General features: G+C 51.5%; 1 protein-coding gene across 1 annotated transcript in view; it reads right to left on the bottom strand.

The window, feature by feature from the left end:
• Nucleotides 1-9,698, bottom strand: part of DTX4 (deltex E3 ubiquitin ligase 4) — a 29,861-nt gene extending 20,163 nt beyond the window's left edge. Inside the window, exons 1-2 of the mRNA XM_065882653.1 lie at nucleotides 9,488-9,698; nucleotides 618-1,341 (exon numbers count right to left, since the gene is read on the bottom strand). Of these exons, the coding sequence (XP_065738725.1) occupies nucleotides 618-1,341; nucleotides 9,488-9,698 (935 nt within the window). The remainder of the gene's footprint in view (nucleotides 1-617; nucleotides 1,342-9,487) is intronic.
• Between the last annotated feature and the right edge of the window lie 5,082 nt (nucleotides 9,699-14,780).

Below are 14,780 nucleotides of genomic sequence, written 5' to 3'. Positions count from 1 at the left end.
CCGTGGTTGAGAGTCCGCCTGCCGAAGCAGGGGACACTGGTTCATACCCGGGTCCGGGTAGATCCCACATGCCGCGGAGCGGCTGGGCCCGTGAGCCATGGCCGCTGAGCCTGCGCGTCCGGAGCCTGTGCTCCGCAGCGGGAGAGGCCACAGCAATGAGAGGCTCAGGTACAGCAAAAAAAAAAAAAAAAAAAAAGCCTACTCCATAGACTTGTTGTAAGGATTAAGTAAAGTGATAAAGCCCCCAGACTAGAACATGGTGGGAGCCCCTGAATGTTGCCTGCTGTCTCTCGGTAGGCATCACCTCCTTTAATGCTCACTGCGGCCAGCATTTACAGATGAGGAAGTTGGGGCTCTGTGAGGTTAGGGATCCGCCCCTATCACAGGGCTAGGAAGAGGCAAGGTCTCCATTAGAATCCAGATCTGCTGGATCCCAAAGGCCACATCCTTGCTTACCCACCACACCGTGCTACCTTCCACCTGCAGCCAGGGGGTCAGGTGAAGACGAGGAGGACCTTAAGCCTTGGCAGCCCTTCCTTCATCTCTGACCCGGATGATCGGTGACGTCTGATGCCCCTGATCAGCTGACGCTCAGAGGCAGCCATGGAAGCACCTACCCGGAGGCGATCAGCACCCGGGACTGGGCGATGGCCAGTCGCTGCAGGTTGGTCCGATTCAAGGTCGCCAGGGCCACCCTTCCGGTCTTGCCATTGGCTCCCGGGGGGCTAGCAGGGGAGACCGCATTCGCCCCTGCCGGCGTGCTGGAGGCTTGTCGCCGGATCGCCTGCGATGGGACCATCTTCACCGGGCCTCGAATGGTGCCCGTGCTGTCCAGTGGCTTGGCCCCGGGGCCTGGTGGGGGAGGCACCTTGACCACTCCAGACTCGGGCATGTGCTTGCGGGCAGCCGGGGGCTGCAGGGGTCCGGCGTTCCCATTGGCCACCGCGGCCTTGACGCTCATCACCAGGACGCACTGCGGGCAGGAGCAGGGCGCGGCGGGGGGCGCGGCGGCAGGCCCGGGGCTGGCCGGCCAGGACTGGGGCTTGGGCAAGGTGCCAGTGACCATGGGGTAGATAAGATCTAGCCGCCGGCGGACGCGGCGCTGGCGCTGGGTCTGCCGGTTGATCTGGCCCATGGTGCTGAAATCAATGACGTAGCTGAAGCCGATGGAAGTGAGGTCGATCCAGGGGTGCTGCTTCTCGTAGGCGTGCTGGATGGTGATGCCCACTTCCATGTCGTAGGGCGTCCAAGAACCATTGTCGTTCTCCCACTCCCACACCACGCCCTTCCCAGGGGCCGAGGTCGGGTCGTAGTAGTTGCGGCGAACCGGACGGAGGGTCCCTGCCAGAGTGGGACAGAGGAGAGGATCAGGGTCACCAAGGGATGAAACTGAATCGTGTTACGTTAAAAGGCAGACATTAAACGAGTCCTACAGTGTGCCGGCACTGGGCTGCCTGTTGAGATATCAGCTTGGAATGAGGCTCATTCCTGCCCTTTTGAAGTCCAGCAGTCACAGGGGGGTGGAAGCGGATGAGTTACACGGGGAAGGATGTTGGAGATAGCACAGGGTACCAGAAAGAGCACTTCCTGGTTTGGAGTCGGGAGACCTTAGTTTGCAGGCAAATTTGATCACTTAATATAACACCCCACAACCTTCTTTTCTCCCCCAAAAAACAAGATGATAACTCCTTTGCCGAGTTTTTGTAAAATTAAATGTGGCTCACTCAATCAACGAATATGCATTTGTCTGTGGCAGGACCTGGAATTCTCATGCGCCCTGTACTCTGCAATAAGGTATATGAAGCCCTTGACACGTGCTAGGTGCGCAGAAATATCATTTCCCTTCTTCCTTGATTCTCCACATGCCTCAGCGCCAAAGGCTACAGAGGAAATGAACACAGGGTCATGGGACCCTAGAGGATAGAGGAAGACTCTGCCCCCAACCCAGGAAGGCTGCCCAGGGCTGGGGGCGATGGCTGGCTCTCTGGACTTCTTTGGGTGTGGTAAAAAAAAATAAAAGGTCAGGTTGGAAGAACTCTCTCATACTTCCCAGCATTAAGTCTTATATCAACAACTGCAAGAGTGATCGTAAGAATAACTTTCTATTTATCTAACGTCTTCCCCCCGCCCCCCCGCCAGAAGCTCAACCGTCCTAAAGATAGGAGAGTCTCAATTTCGACAGTCTCACAGTGGGTGGGATGGGAGGTGGTGAGAGCAGGGAGGAGATTAGGGTTTGTTGCAGGGGAATAGGACAGCAGAAATGAACCTGCAGGACTGTCAGGGAAAACTAAACCTGTAACTGTTGCCTCTTTCTCCTCTATCTACCAGAACCTTGAATTCAGATCCATGCCCAACCAGGGCTCATTTCGTGGATATTAACATCAAGACTGAAGATGCCTGGTTCAAGGCCAGGTAGGGAGACTGGGGAGAGCTCCAAGGATGCTGGAATCCGTCAGCTTAAGCTCTATCCATCAAAGTGGTGGGAAAAGGCTCCCCTTTCCTGGCCTCTGACCCACCTCCTCCTCCAACCCAGAGGGAGACACCAAGACTGGGGACAGAATCTCATTCAAGGGGGGAAGAAAAGGAACAATGACTATTCAGGCCTTTGCCAGGTCATAACCCCCCCGCCCCCATCTCCAAGCCCCTTAATGACCCCAAACATCAACAGTCAGAAGCAGGAGGGAGAAGCAGAACAATCCCCTCCCTATTCAGCGCCAGGAGGTCTGCTGGATGTGGGGGGAGTGGGAGAGCAGGAGGAACGGGGTGGCCAGTAGGCCCCTGGTTTGCCGCCATTTCCTTCCTAAGGCGCCAGCTTGCTGGGGGACAAACAGCGCAGCCTTTGGATCCAACAGCAGAGTTTCCGTCCCTTCCAGCTGCGTGATTAAGCCTTAGTTTCCTCATCTGTTTGGGTCCTGGGTAGCTTCTTCAAAGGGTGGATTTGAGGATTAAATGCAGGAATGAATATAAATGCTAAGATAATACCTGTTGCTTGGCAAGTGCTCAATAAAAGTTGGTGATTATTATCGTAATTTATCTTCTATTGTACGTCTTAGCAGGATGGAGAAGTCACGGGGAAAGTTTAGTCCAGGGGATGTGACGTGTGTGTGTATGTGCGTGTGTGTGAGAGAGACAGAGACAGAGAGAGACAGAGACAGAGAGAGAGAAGAGGAGGACCAGAGAGAGAGTTTAAACTCCCTCTTTGCACAATCTTTGTTACTTAGAAAACAACTTCAGCTATCCTATCTCATTTGACCTCCCTGGCAATCCTGTGAAACAATGTTTAAAGATGAGGACATTAAGTTTAGAGAGCTTAAATGACACTATTTTATTCTCTCTCCAGGGTAGCAGGGACAAACAATGCACTTGACCAATTCTCATAAATGTGCTTAAAATGCATTTTTCACAATGGTGGTGTCAGTCCCAGCTATGCCTGGGAGTTGCCCCAGAATTTCTGGAAACTCTGCCCTGCCTCTTTCCAGGTGTGTCCTCCTCTCTGCCCTGGACAGATGCCCCCTTTTCCTCCTGCATTCCCTCAGTGTTCCCTGACTGTCCGCTGCCCCTACTATTCACCAGGTCCCGTCTATCAAAATGCCCTCCTTTGCTGTTTTGATCTACTGAAACTTTCCTTATCCTTCAGGTCCTATGCCATTTGCCATCCATTTCTTGAAATGCTCTCCTAGTCTGGGCTCCATCTTCAAGGAGTCTGGGGTGCACAGCTGCTTATGTCTGATGGATACAAGCATCTTGGCACTTTTCATATCAGTGTCTAACCCAGAGTCGGCAGTAACGAGGGCTCCACAGACGTGCTGTGATGGGGTGAGGACTTCTGGCTACGTTGGCATTTGATCATTTATCCCACATTATGCATTAGCTGCTGTGGGGAATGCAGATTCAGGCGCTCCTGAAGCACCTCCCAGTCTAAAACAAGACAAGTGCCTAGTTATGAGGCAGAATATGCCACCACAAAGGGTGTCAACAAATGCAATGTTAGCAGAAAATGTAACCACAACCCCACGGTGCTTCGATCCCTTCCATGACTTCCTTGTAGGTCAAGACCAAGATGCTCTCCACCCACAACCTCTGTGGTCTCCTCGAATCCTAATACACTCTGCCCACATTTCTGCCCCACTGGCCTCCTGCAGACTCTCGTCACTGCCTCTTCTCCTCTCTGGGCTGTTTCACAATCTCGGTCCCTCCCCTCACACACTCTGGCATCCTCCTGGCTACCCATCCTTCAGATTTCAGCTCACTTCCTCGAGGAAAGCTCTCTGGGTTGTCCGACCAGGTAAAACTCCTGCTCCTATATTGTGCACTGTCTTGAGGCGCAGTTACACATTCATTTGTGTGATTCATTTGATGAATGTCCACCTACCTCATGGGACTCCCAATCTCATGAGGGTGAGCATCCAGGAGTTTGCTTGTGGCTGTAGCCCCCATGCCTAGCATGTCCTGAGGGCTCAATAAATATCCACTGAAGAAAGGAAGTAATCATAATTTGGAGAACATTTCAAGAAATGGAGAGTATAACAGAGACCATAGGGCCTGAATGAGGAGAACCTCAACAGGTGAAAATGATGAAGCAGGGCATCTCAGGAGAAGGGACCTTGTGAATAGTTGGCGGGAGGGTGTCTAAGGGAATGCCTGAGAATAAAAGGCGCATCTGTTTGGCGGGAGTAGAGGAAAATATGGGCATACAGGAAGATAAACTTGGAAAGGTGCGTGAGAGCCAGGGCATAGATGGTCTGGACTGCCAGGCTATGAGGGCTTTTATATACAGGCCACGAGGAACCAGTGAGGTTTGTGACACAGAGAAGTGATGACACCAGAGCTGTTCCGTTTATTAGTTCCAAATGAGAAGTAATGGGGGGGGGGAAGGGGGAGGGTGCTGGCAGCAAAAATGAAAAGCAGGTGGTAGACCAGAGGGACCCTACGTAATGGGCAGGACCTGACCACAAGTAGCTGAACGCATTCCAAGTGATCCAGGATCACGTGCTTTCGAATCTCCTGGGGAACAGATTGGCAACACCCTCCAGACCTGAGGGCCGGCATCCCTGGGAGCTGGGCCCGGGAATCTACATGTGAACAACTGCAGAATGTGCACCGCGTATGCTCAAGTTTCAGCTTCCACATGCCTGTATATGTGGGGCATCCAAAAAGAATGACGAGACGAGTCAAAGACCCCTGAGGCTTGGACCACGAGCAAGCAGTAAGGCAGTGACGTCATTTAACAAGAAGAGGGGTGTCACAAGGAAGAGCTGATTTTTGGAAGGAAGGATGCTGCGTTCGGTGCAGCCCTAGAGGGTTAGTTAAAAACAGAAGGCAGACCTCAGCACGAAAGTCGTGGGACAAGAGAGATGGTGGGATTACATTCTCTGATTATTCTGAGATCACTCCATCTGACATGGGCGAGTCCTGGACCTTTCTACAGTCAGGACCCTGAATTAGATGATCTGAGGAAATCCACTGGGTCCTAAGATGCAGTGTGACCCAAGGACAAGGCTTCTAATGCCACAGGGATAAAGGATTTCACAGACTGAGGAGGAAGAAAGAGGAAAAAAGCTTCTTCCAGCAACTCAGACACGTACATCCCAAAGCACCCGAGTTGTTCTGGCTCCTGGGAAATGAGAGACAACACCTTTCAGGCATGACCCTAGGGCTCCAGGGCATTTCACCCACATCCATACAACACTGTGCTCCTGTACCCAGGAAATCCCAGGCCTCTCTTACCAGCACCCCTCACCCTCATGAGAATGTTCCATGAGGGCAAAGACTTGGATGGTTTGCTATCGCTATATCCCACAAGCCTGGAACAGTGCCTGCAAGAAGTAGGTGGTCCATAAGTGTTCACCAAACGAAGGAGGACATGGGCACTTGGTTCAGAATCTCAGCTCTGCCGTGGACTAGCTGTAAAACTTTGAGCAACTTCATCTTTTTCAACTTGTTTCCTTTCCTATGAAATGAGAACAATGGGTCCTTCATAAGATGGCCGAGGATGAAACCAGATGATGTGTGCAATGTGCTCGGTGCCTCCCTCATACTGGAGCTATCACGTGGTCGTGACATTTGCTCCCACCACTCTTGTGCTCGCTCAGGGTGGGGAGTATAGTTGGGGGGGGGGACTAAAAATCAGCTTCTATCAAACCTTTGAATCACTCTCCATCTGACTCTTGTCACTGCGTTAAAGACATAAAAGAGGCAAAATAGGCACAGAAAACTGAGCTGGAAAGAACCCTCCCTCATACCATGTTACTTCTAATTAGCGTCATCACTGGCACAGAGTCCAAGAGTTCAGAGTTCAGAGTTCACCTGCCGATCTGCATGCTGGGAGGAAAGGAGCCAGAAGGAACCTTAAGGCTGCTCTTCATTCTACGAGGGAGAATGAGGCCTGAGCAGACGAGGCACTTGCTGAAGGCCACAGAGTAAGCCAGTGGGTCTGGAATGAGACCCTGAGTCACGTCTCCCACTGCCAGCCCGGGTCCTCCCCCATCCTGTCGCCAGGCCCTGAAAATGGCAATGATCAGGTATGTTGGAAGATACAGAGCACAGGGATGTTGGAAGTTACAGGGGACAGAGCTCCAGCCACTGCCCTACAACAGAAAAAGGTCAGCCCAGTCAAGGCGAATGATCGTGGGTGGAGAGGACCCAACAGAGGCTTTTCGAAGCAGCCAAGACTCCTTCACCTCTATCTAGCCCTGTCTCTTCCCTTCTTCCCCATTCTCTAGCCCAAAATGCCTAGAGGAGACCAGCATAGAATGCAAATAAGCGCAGACTCAGAGACGGTCTGGGGAAGGAGAAGGGCCCAGGACAAACAGAGGTGGGCAGAGGGTATCCGCAACCTCCCAGCCATCTCCCTGGAGACAGACTGGATGAGGTCGGAACCCAGGGGAGTGGAGAGTCTGAGGACTTCCTTGGCAGCAGGGCAGGCAACTTCTGAAAAAACACAGCTCCCATGTCAGGAAATGTCCCCACACAGAGGAGGCAACAACAAAAAAAGAGAGGAATCGCCTCTGGGCAGGGGACTTCCAGCTCTCCTTTGTTTATGGGGATGTTTCTGGTTCCCAGCTTCAAACTGTGGCTTGGGGATGGTGGGTAATTTAATTAAACGTTGCCAGGGCTTGGCGGAGGTTGCCTGGGAGCCGGTGGTTTACAGTTCCTACCCTGTCACGGCTTCATCAATGAGCTATATTGAGAGGAACTGTGTGTCTGTTGATGGAGAAGACAGAGGAGGGGGCTGTGAGCCCAGAAACCCAGAGATTCTATTCTGCTTTGACAAGCTCCCCGACAGACCCAGCAGTCCTGGGAATTCAGCCCAGTGCCTTCTCACCCAGCGCACCCAGCGCGGGGCCTGGCGCTGAGGATGGAGGCTCTCAGCCCACGTTGGCCGATCAACCATTAGAATGAGTGGATGACACCAAAGCAGTCTGAATCCCTCAAAGACAGACAAAAAAAATGTAAAACACACCCTGAGGCAGTTTGAAAAATGATCCAGGGCCAGGTCGGGTCTAAAATCTGAGGAGCTCCAGCCTCCGACTTAACTGTGAACCACCAGGCAGTGGGCAGCCTGTCCTCAGGGAAGGGTGGTCAGACCTGGGAGAAGTAGCAACTGTCCTTCAACCCAGTTTTCTCCAGAACTTCATTTCTGCAGTAAGAGCCCTTCAGGCCATGACCCTTCCTAGGAACCACGCCCATCTCAGACATCCCTAAACACTGATTAAACTTGCCCCCTTCTCAAATGTGGGACAAGGCCTGGGACCTTTATGTCACCAAGGTGTCTCTCCATCTGCTGCTGGGATTCAGTCTGAAATAGAAAAGCTAACACCTGCCCGTTTATTCCGAGCGGGATTGGAGTCCCCTGTCAGGTAGGTGTCTTGACTGTCAGACTCTCTGACCCCACCTACAGGGCTGGCTTCCCCCTCCCCAGTCTGATGCCTCCACCCTCACCTCTCGGACTTCTGTCCAAAGTACACAGTTACCTTCTCCCCCTTCCCCCTTGGCCACACTTAATCCTCTCTCTCGACCTCCCCACATTCCTCCTTATTCCCTCTTCCTCCCGGTCCCTCTCAGCTCCAACCCCCTCCCTTTCCCACCAAGGTTTAAGCCCCTCCAGATGCTAACGCTTCTGGAATCCTTTCCCCAGAAAGCTTCACTCAGTCGGTCGGTGTCTACAAAGTCCTTGGCAAAGAGGTTGTTAGGAGTTATGACTAAAGATGAGGACACGAGGGTGGAAAGATACCCCTTTCCCATGACGATCCTAATTAGCGCACAGGATGCGGGGGCTTTCCAAGGAGGCGGAGATGCCTTTGCTCACACAGCTGTTCTCTGACCCTCTGGGACTCACCCGGTCCTCCCCTCCGGTCCCTCCCTTCCACACCTGTCTCTCCAGGCTCCTGGGTCACACTCTCGGGAAAGCCGAGCCAGAATCCCCAAAACAACTGCCCACCTCTGTGAAGAGGCTACTGGAGAGACAGACCTGTCCCAGGTAAATTAAGCCTGGGCACCATGCGTGGGCCACGCGAAGAGATGCAGCCCCCCCTCTGCTCCTCACGTCAAGGACCCGCCACCCTGACCTCCAGCCTGCAGGCTCTCTTCTTGGCTCTGACCTGGAAAGGCTGGCCAGCTGGGATGCGGGATTTGCGGTGGCCACAGTGGCAACTTGATTCTCACAGAAAGATAGGAGTTCAGTGTCCCCCATAGGGGACCTTTACGGGGTGAATCTTGGGGACAGTTTCTTTTTAGGAATCCTTCTCCTCCAAGGACAAAGCGATCAGCTTCCCAGCCAGGCATTCCGGAGCTGTGTCCCTCCCCCCGTTCCCTCCATCTGCTCTGGCCTGTTGCTTCAACGCTTGGAGGGCCCAAGCAGAGGCACTCACCAATGCCACAGCAACCCAGGCGTTTCCTGCCCTGGAATCCCCCAAGTCCATCTCTGTTCCCAGAAAGGCCCCTCCCTGCCCGTACGAGACCACAGTGAAAGCCTCCCGGGAATCCCTTCTTCCTCCCCCCCAGGATGCAGCTGTGGGAAGCCATCCCACCGCGGAGGGGTAGAGGCAGCAAGGTGGTTGACCAGGGGAACGTGCGGCAGGCCCAAGGGCGCCTGAGGTACAGTAGGGTCAGTCAGCCAAGGTGATGTGTGAGGAATGAGAGCAGCAAGCCTTTCCTATCAGCTGGGATTGCTTGTGGGCTGGTGAGCCCCGGAATTTCTACAAGAGCCACCAAGCGTTTCAAAGGGGGGCGTGAAAGGGGGTTTTTCAGGAGCTAGGTTGAAGCTCGGTTTGCATAACCAAACCACGGATACTATTTGCATGGACGTTTATTGCACGGGGTATCTTAAGAGCATCGTGGGACGTCAAGCGCCCCCTCCACGACCCCCTCTCGGTGACACCAGTGTATGGAGATGCGGACAAAGGTGGGCCCCGGTGGGCTCGCGACGTGGGAGACCTCAGGGCAGGCAGGGGAGGAGGCGCGGGCGGGGCAGGGGCGGCCGGCTCACCGGTGTCCTGGCGAAACTGGTTCATAGACTGCAGGTCGATGATGTAGGGCGCGAGACGGCTGTCCACCTGGCCCAGCACCACGCTGCCCCCGGCGCGGGGGCCGGCGCGAACCACCGCCTCGATGTGGTGGCTCACGGCCGGGCTGTAGGGACGCCAGCGGCCGTGTTCGTTCAGCCATTCCCAGACCACCACGGCCGAGGCCAGGAGCATGGCGAGCCCGGGGCTGCGGCGGCGGCAGCGCTGCGATGCCTGCCTCCCGGGCCCGGCGCGCCCGCCCTCCTCCGCTTCCTCCTGCGCCGCCGCCTCCGGGCCTCGACCGCGCCCCCCGCCCCGCGCCCCGACACCCCGGGCAGCCTCAGCTCCGGCCCATGGGCCGCCCCCCAGCCGCGCATCCACCGGGGCCCGGAGACCAGGGCCGCCGGGCTCTGACCGCGCGCCGCCGCCGCCGCCCGGGTCCGCCGCTGCTGCCGCTGCTCCGTGGGGTCGAGTCGCTTCATGCAAATGTCCGGCTCTCTGCAAACTGGCCCCCGCCTAGCAAAGCCACCCGGCGGGCGCGCGGCCGGAGCCCCGGCGGCCGCGAGCTGGGGCCGACGGCGAGGCGAGCATCAAGCCCTCGCACCAGTTGCGCCTCGGGCTCTGCAGACGCCGGGGTGGGATCTCGCCGCGCGATCGCGCTCGGACTGGCACGCCGAGTTCCCTCCCCTCCCTCCCCACCCTTTCACCGCACGTTCAGTTGTCGCCGCCTGGGACAGAGCTCCCCCTCCCTGTGGCTCCGCTCAGCTGCTTCTAGAATGAGTCGCCCCTCCCAAGCCCGGCGCTCGGGCAAACCCGCGCCTGCGGAGGGTTTCTCCGGTCCCTAGACGCGGAAAAGCGACCCCCCCAGGACAAAGCCCTGAGACTGCAGCTGTCGCCGGCCGTAACTTTGCAGTCTCCCTCCCAGAAATGGAATTTTCTTTTTTCTTGTCTTTCTTTCTCTTTAATGCAGTGTGATCGGTGTCCGGACAGCGAGCTCCGAGACACTTAGTGTCTTGCACACTCACGCTCGCACGCACACGCGCCCACAGCCGCACGCTCTCCTTGGTGTGGTTGTATTACCTCATCTTCGTCCGCATCCTCAGCTGTCCGTCAAGGATGCAGAGCCACGCCCCCTGACGACTAGAGCAGGTGCCCTGGAGCTCACGCGCTCCCTGCTGGCCTAAAGAGACGCGTGCCGGCCACTGGCCACACACCAGTTAGCTCAACTAACTGGGCCTCTCTGCTTACGAGACCCAGTCCAAAGGGATGCAGCAATTTGAGAGGTGATGGATTAACACTGTCTATGGTAGGGAGCAAATGTGGTTTTTCTGGCCTGCTTAGACGCTACCAGAATCAAGAAGACACATGCTAAATTGATTTATTTTTCAGGATTTCTATGACCGAAATAATGAGACACTAAGACAGACACAAGCTAGACTTGGTTGTTTTGGTCATCAATAGTCAACGTGGAAAATAATCTAAAATGGGTGCGTTCTGACTAAAAAGGTAGATTGACATCGGGCTTACATATTAATCTTGCCAGAAAACACAAACTTTGTTTTGCTAAAGTTGCAGCTACGTAAGACAATGAATTCATACGCTCAAGAGCCAGGATAGGATATAGAAAAATAAAAGTAGACTATGTGTTAGGAACCGGGATTATGAAACTTTCTGAAATAATCGTTTTCTTTCATAATATATGATCTCTTTTGCTTTGGAAGATTTGCTTTCCCTCCCTGTTTCTTGTTCTCTCTTGAATTATACCTGTCCTTTCTCCCATCACTAGTTCTTTCCAAATCTTTTTCACCCCCTACCTTTATTTACCTCCCTCCTCACTGAGTTCTAAGTACAAAATAAAAGGAAAAATATCAAACATGCTCGTCTTCGGGCCTCCAAAAGCACCAGGCTTGAGGCTACCTCTGAGCTCTGTTCTTGCTGGTCCCCTTTCCCAGAAATCTCCCCAGGGTGACCTCCAGAATCTCCAGTAAACCTCTTCCCTAAGGCCAGTCTCCCAATCCAACTCAATCAACACCATTCATTAAAACATGGAATTTTAGGGTTTGAAGGACAAAAGGAAAAGGAGTTAAGGCTACCTCAGTTAATCCTAACAAGAGTCACTATTATTCCCATGTTATAAATGACAAGGCTTAGGGAATTTGAGCAGTTTGCCCCAGTTACATGTTTAGCAGAGGGGAAACTGGTATCCAAAAATTAGTTGGGCAAAAAAAACCAAACCAAACCAAACAAACAAGCAAACAAAAAACTCACCTTGTTCCATAACGCAAGTTACACCTTGTTCCATAACGCAAGTTATATGATGAGGAGATGGTGTGATAAGAGGCAAGATATATGGCAATGTAAAAGTGCCTCAGTGTGAAAGAAAGGAAGGGAGAAAACGAGGATAGAGTGTTCTGAGAGGACACAAGTAGAATTGAAGAAAAGGTCATGTAGGGCTCCCCTGGTGGCGCAGTGGTTGAGAGTCCGCCTGCCGATGCAGGGGACACGGGTTCGTGCCTCGGTCCGGGAAGATCCCACATGCCGCAGAACGGCTAGGCCCGTGAGCCATGGCTGCTGAACCTGCGTGTCCGGAGCCTGTGTTTCTCAACGGGAGAGGCCCCAACACTGAGAGGCCCATGTACCGCAAAAAAAAAAAAAAAAAAAAAAAAGTCTTGTAAATTTGTATTGAGCTATTTTTACTTCCAATCATGAGACCAAGTGTATGAAGACCGTGGAAAGTCTCTTGTGGTCTGGGAGGTACAGATCCAGAAACTATAAACTATCAGTAACGACTGAAGGGGAGGCTGGAAGTACCAGGCAGAAAACAGCATCTAACCAGCTAAACCAGAAATTCTCAAGTAGAAAAAGCCTAAACCTGCTAAAAGGGGTATGTTCTATGGGTGCTCAAAAGTAATGTATATTCTATTGTTGAGTGAAGTGTTCTATAAATTTTCATGAAATGCTATTGGTTGATGACTTTGTTTCGTTCTTCTTTAGCCAAGCTGTTTGTATAGTTGTCCTATAAATTATTACTATTATTATTTTTTGCGGTACGCGGGCCTCTCACTATTGTGGCCTCTCCCGTTGCGGAGCACAGGCTCCGGATGCGCAGGCTCAGCGGCCACGGCTCACGGGCCCAGCCGCTTTGCGGCATGTGGGATCCTCCCGGACCGGGGCACGAACCCGCGTCCCCTGCATTGGCAGGCGGACTCTCAACCACTGTGCCACCAGGGAAGCCCTCTATAAATTTTTGAAAGAGGTGTATTGGAGTCTCTAACTACAACTGTGGATTTGTCTACTTCTTTTAGTTCTATCAGGGTGTGCTTCACCTTTTTTTGCCACTTTGTTGTTTGTGCTTTGCACATTTTAGATTGCTACATTGTCTTGGTAGATTGATCCTTTTATCATTATATAGTATCCTTCTCTGTGGTAATTTTCTTTGATCTGAAGCCAACTTTACCTAGTATTAAGATAGACACATGTTTTTCTTTTATCCATGTCTTTGTGATGTATATTTTTTCCATCCTTCACCTTCAATCTGCCTATGATGTTCAATTTGAACTGAGTTTTTTTGTAGACAGTTTATAGCTGGGTCATGTTTTAATCTACTCTGTCAGTCTCTGCCCTTTACTTGGTGTACTTAAACCATTTGCAATTAATGTAACTATTGATACGTTAGGGCTTAAGTCTGCCCGTTTATTTTTTGTCTTCTGCTTGCTCTGTCTGTTTTCTTTCTCCTGCAGGTTACTTGCACGTTTTGAAGATTCTGTTTTGACTTATGTATAGTGTTTTTCAATGTTTCTTTTTGAATAGCTTGTTTAGATGTTGCTCTAGGCATTACACTATATATTTACAACATCACAATCTACTAATGTAGTCATTTTGGCAGTTCAAGTGAAGTACAGAAATCTTACTTCCCTTTAACTCTTTTTACCCTCCCCCAATTATAATTGCTCTATGTACATTTAGGACCACATCAGTGTTACGTTGTGTCGGCTGATTATTTTTTCCCAGTTAGTTGGCTCTCTTCTTTTTCCTGCAGTGTTATATAGTGCCTCCTCACCGTGACGTGAATAGTCCTCTGAAGTTAAGGCAAATCAGGTGGGAGAGTCCTGATTTGACTGCTGTTTCCAGGTATGTATTCAACTGAGTCACTGAGATGAGAAACAAATTTGGGTTACTTTAACTGTAGTGCTTATCAGTTTCCCAAGGCAAAGAGCGTGGAAGAATATATTTTCCAGAAATGCCCTCAACAATATTTCTGGTCCCATATGCTCTTCCAGAACATTGTCACTCCTTTATGAAGAGGTTCCATCTGTGGGATCCTTAGCTGCGTTGTCTAATAGGGCACCACAATAGAAATGATATTATCTGACATTCATGGGTAGGTTATAAAAGACAATAAAGTGTAAAAGCCAATATGGGATTTCAACCTCTGGGAAGAAGAAGTAGACATACTTTTCCCTATGCCTCTAGCTAAGTACAACTAAAAATCCTGGCAAACCATGTGAAGACTCTGAAAGTTGGAGGAAAGACAGATCATTTAGGGACCTTGGGACCCAAGGAAAAAAATGGTGGTGTTTCCCTAGTTTTCCTTTTGCCTCATATACCCAAGACTTGGATTGGAAGAAGCCAGCAACTTGGAAATGCCATGGGCATGGACCCAAAACAAAGCAAAATGAACAAACACAACACGGAAAGCCTACTCTCTCTAATCAAAAAAACAAAGAAAGGGGCAGCATAGCAAAGCTGAAAACTTTTAAATAGTAACCACTCTACTCTAGCCAAACAGCACAGAAAAACTGTGGTCCCATCCCCACCAGTGACCACAAAGGCTGAGTGGGGAACCTATGTCCTTGCCAAGCTGTCATGAGACACCCCAACGCCACCAGCTCCTTGCTGATTTTCTCCTTCTGTTTTGACAGCTGAGTGACACATACATGTTTTCACTTTCATCACTTTTAAGCTTGCCTTTACTTTTTCTGCGTTTCATGTAGTTTGTATCCAAAGCAGTGGTTATTTTCTCCTTTTAAGGAGTTGTCTGCCCTTTGGGATTTTCCTCAGATGAATATAATCCTTGAATGTGAATGCCAGTCATCTTTCTTGAACTTTTCCTGAAGCCTCTCTGACCAGAAACAGAAAGATTTCTTTGAGAGTACCTGACTTACCTTAATTGTCTTCGGAGTCCTGAAAGTAAATACTTCACGGATCTAAATTCCTAAAGCAACGGAAACTTTTGCTTCTATTTTGGTACATGATATACAGTTTTTTCTGTGGAAG

Source organism: Phocoena phocoena, chromosome 8, assembly GCF_963924675.1.
Source record: "Phocoena phocoena chromosome 8, mPhoPho1.1, whole genome shotgun sequence".
Lineage (NCBI taxonomy): Eukaryota > Metazoa > Chordata > Mammalia > Artiodactyla > Phocoenidae > Phocoena > Phocoena phocoena.
This window is presented reverse-complemented; position numbering and strand designations above follow the sequence as displayed.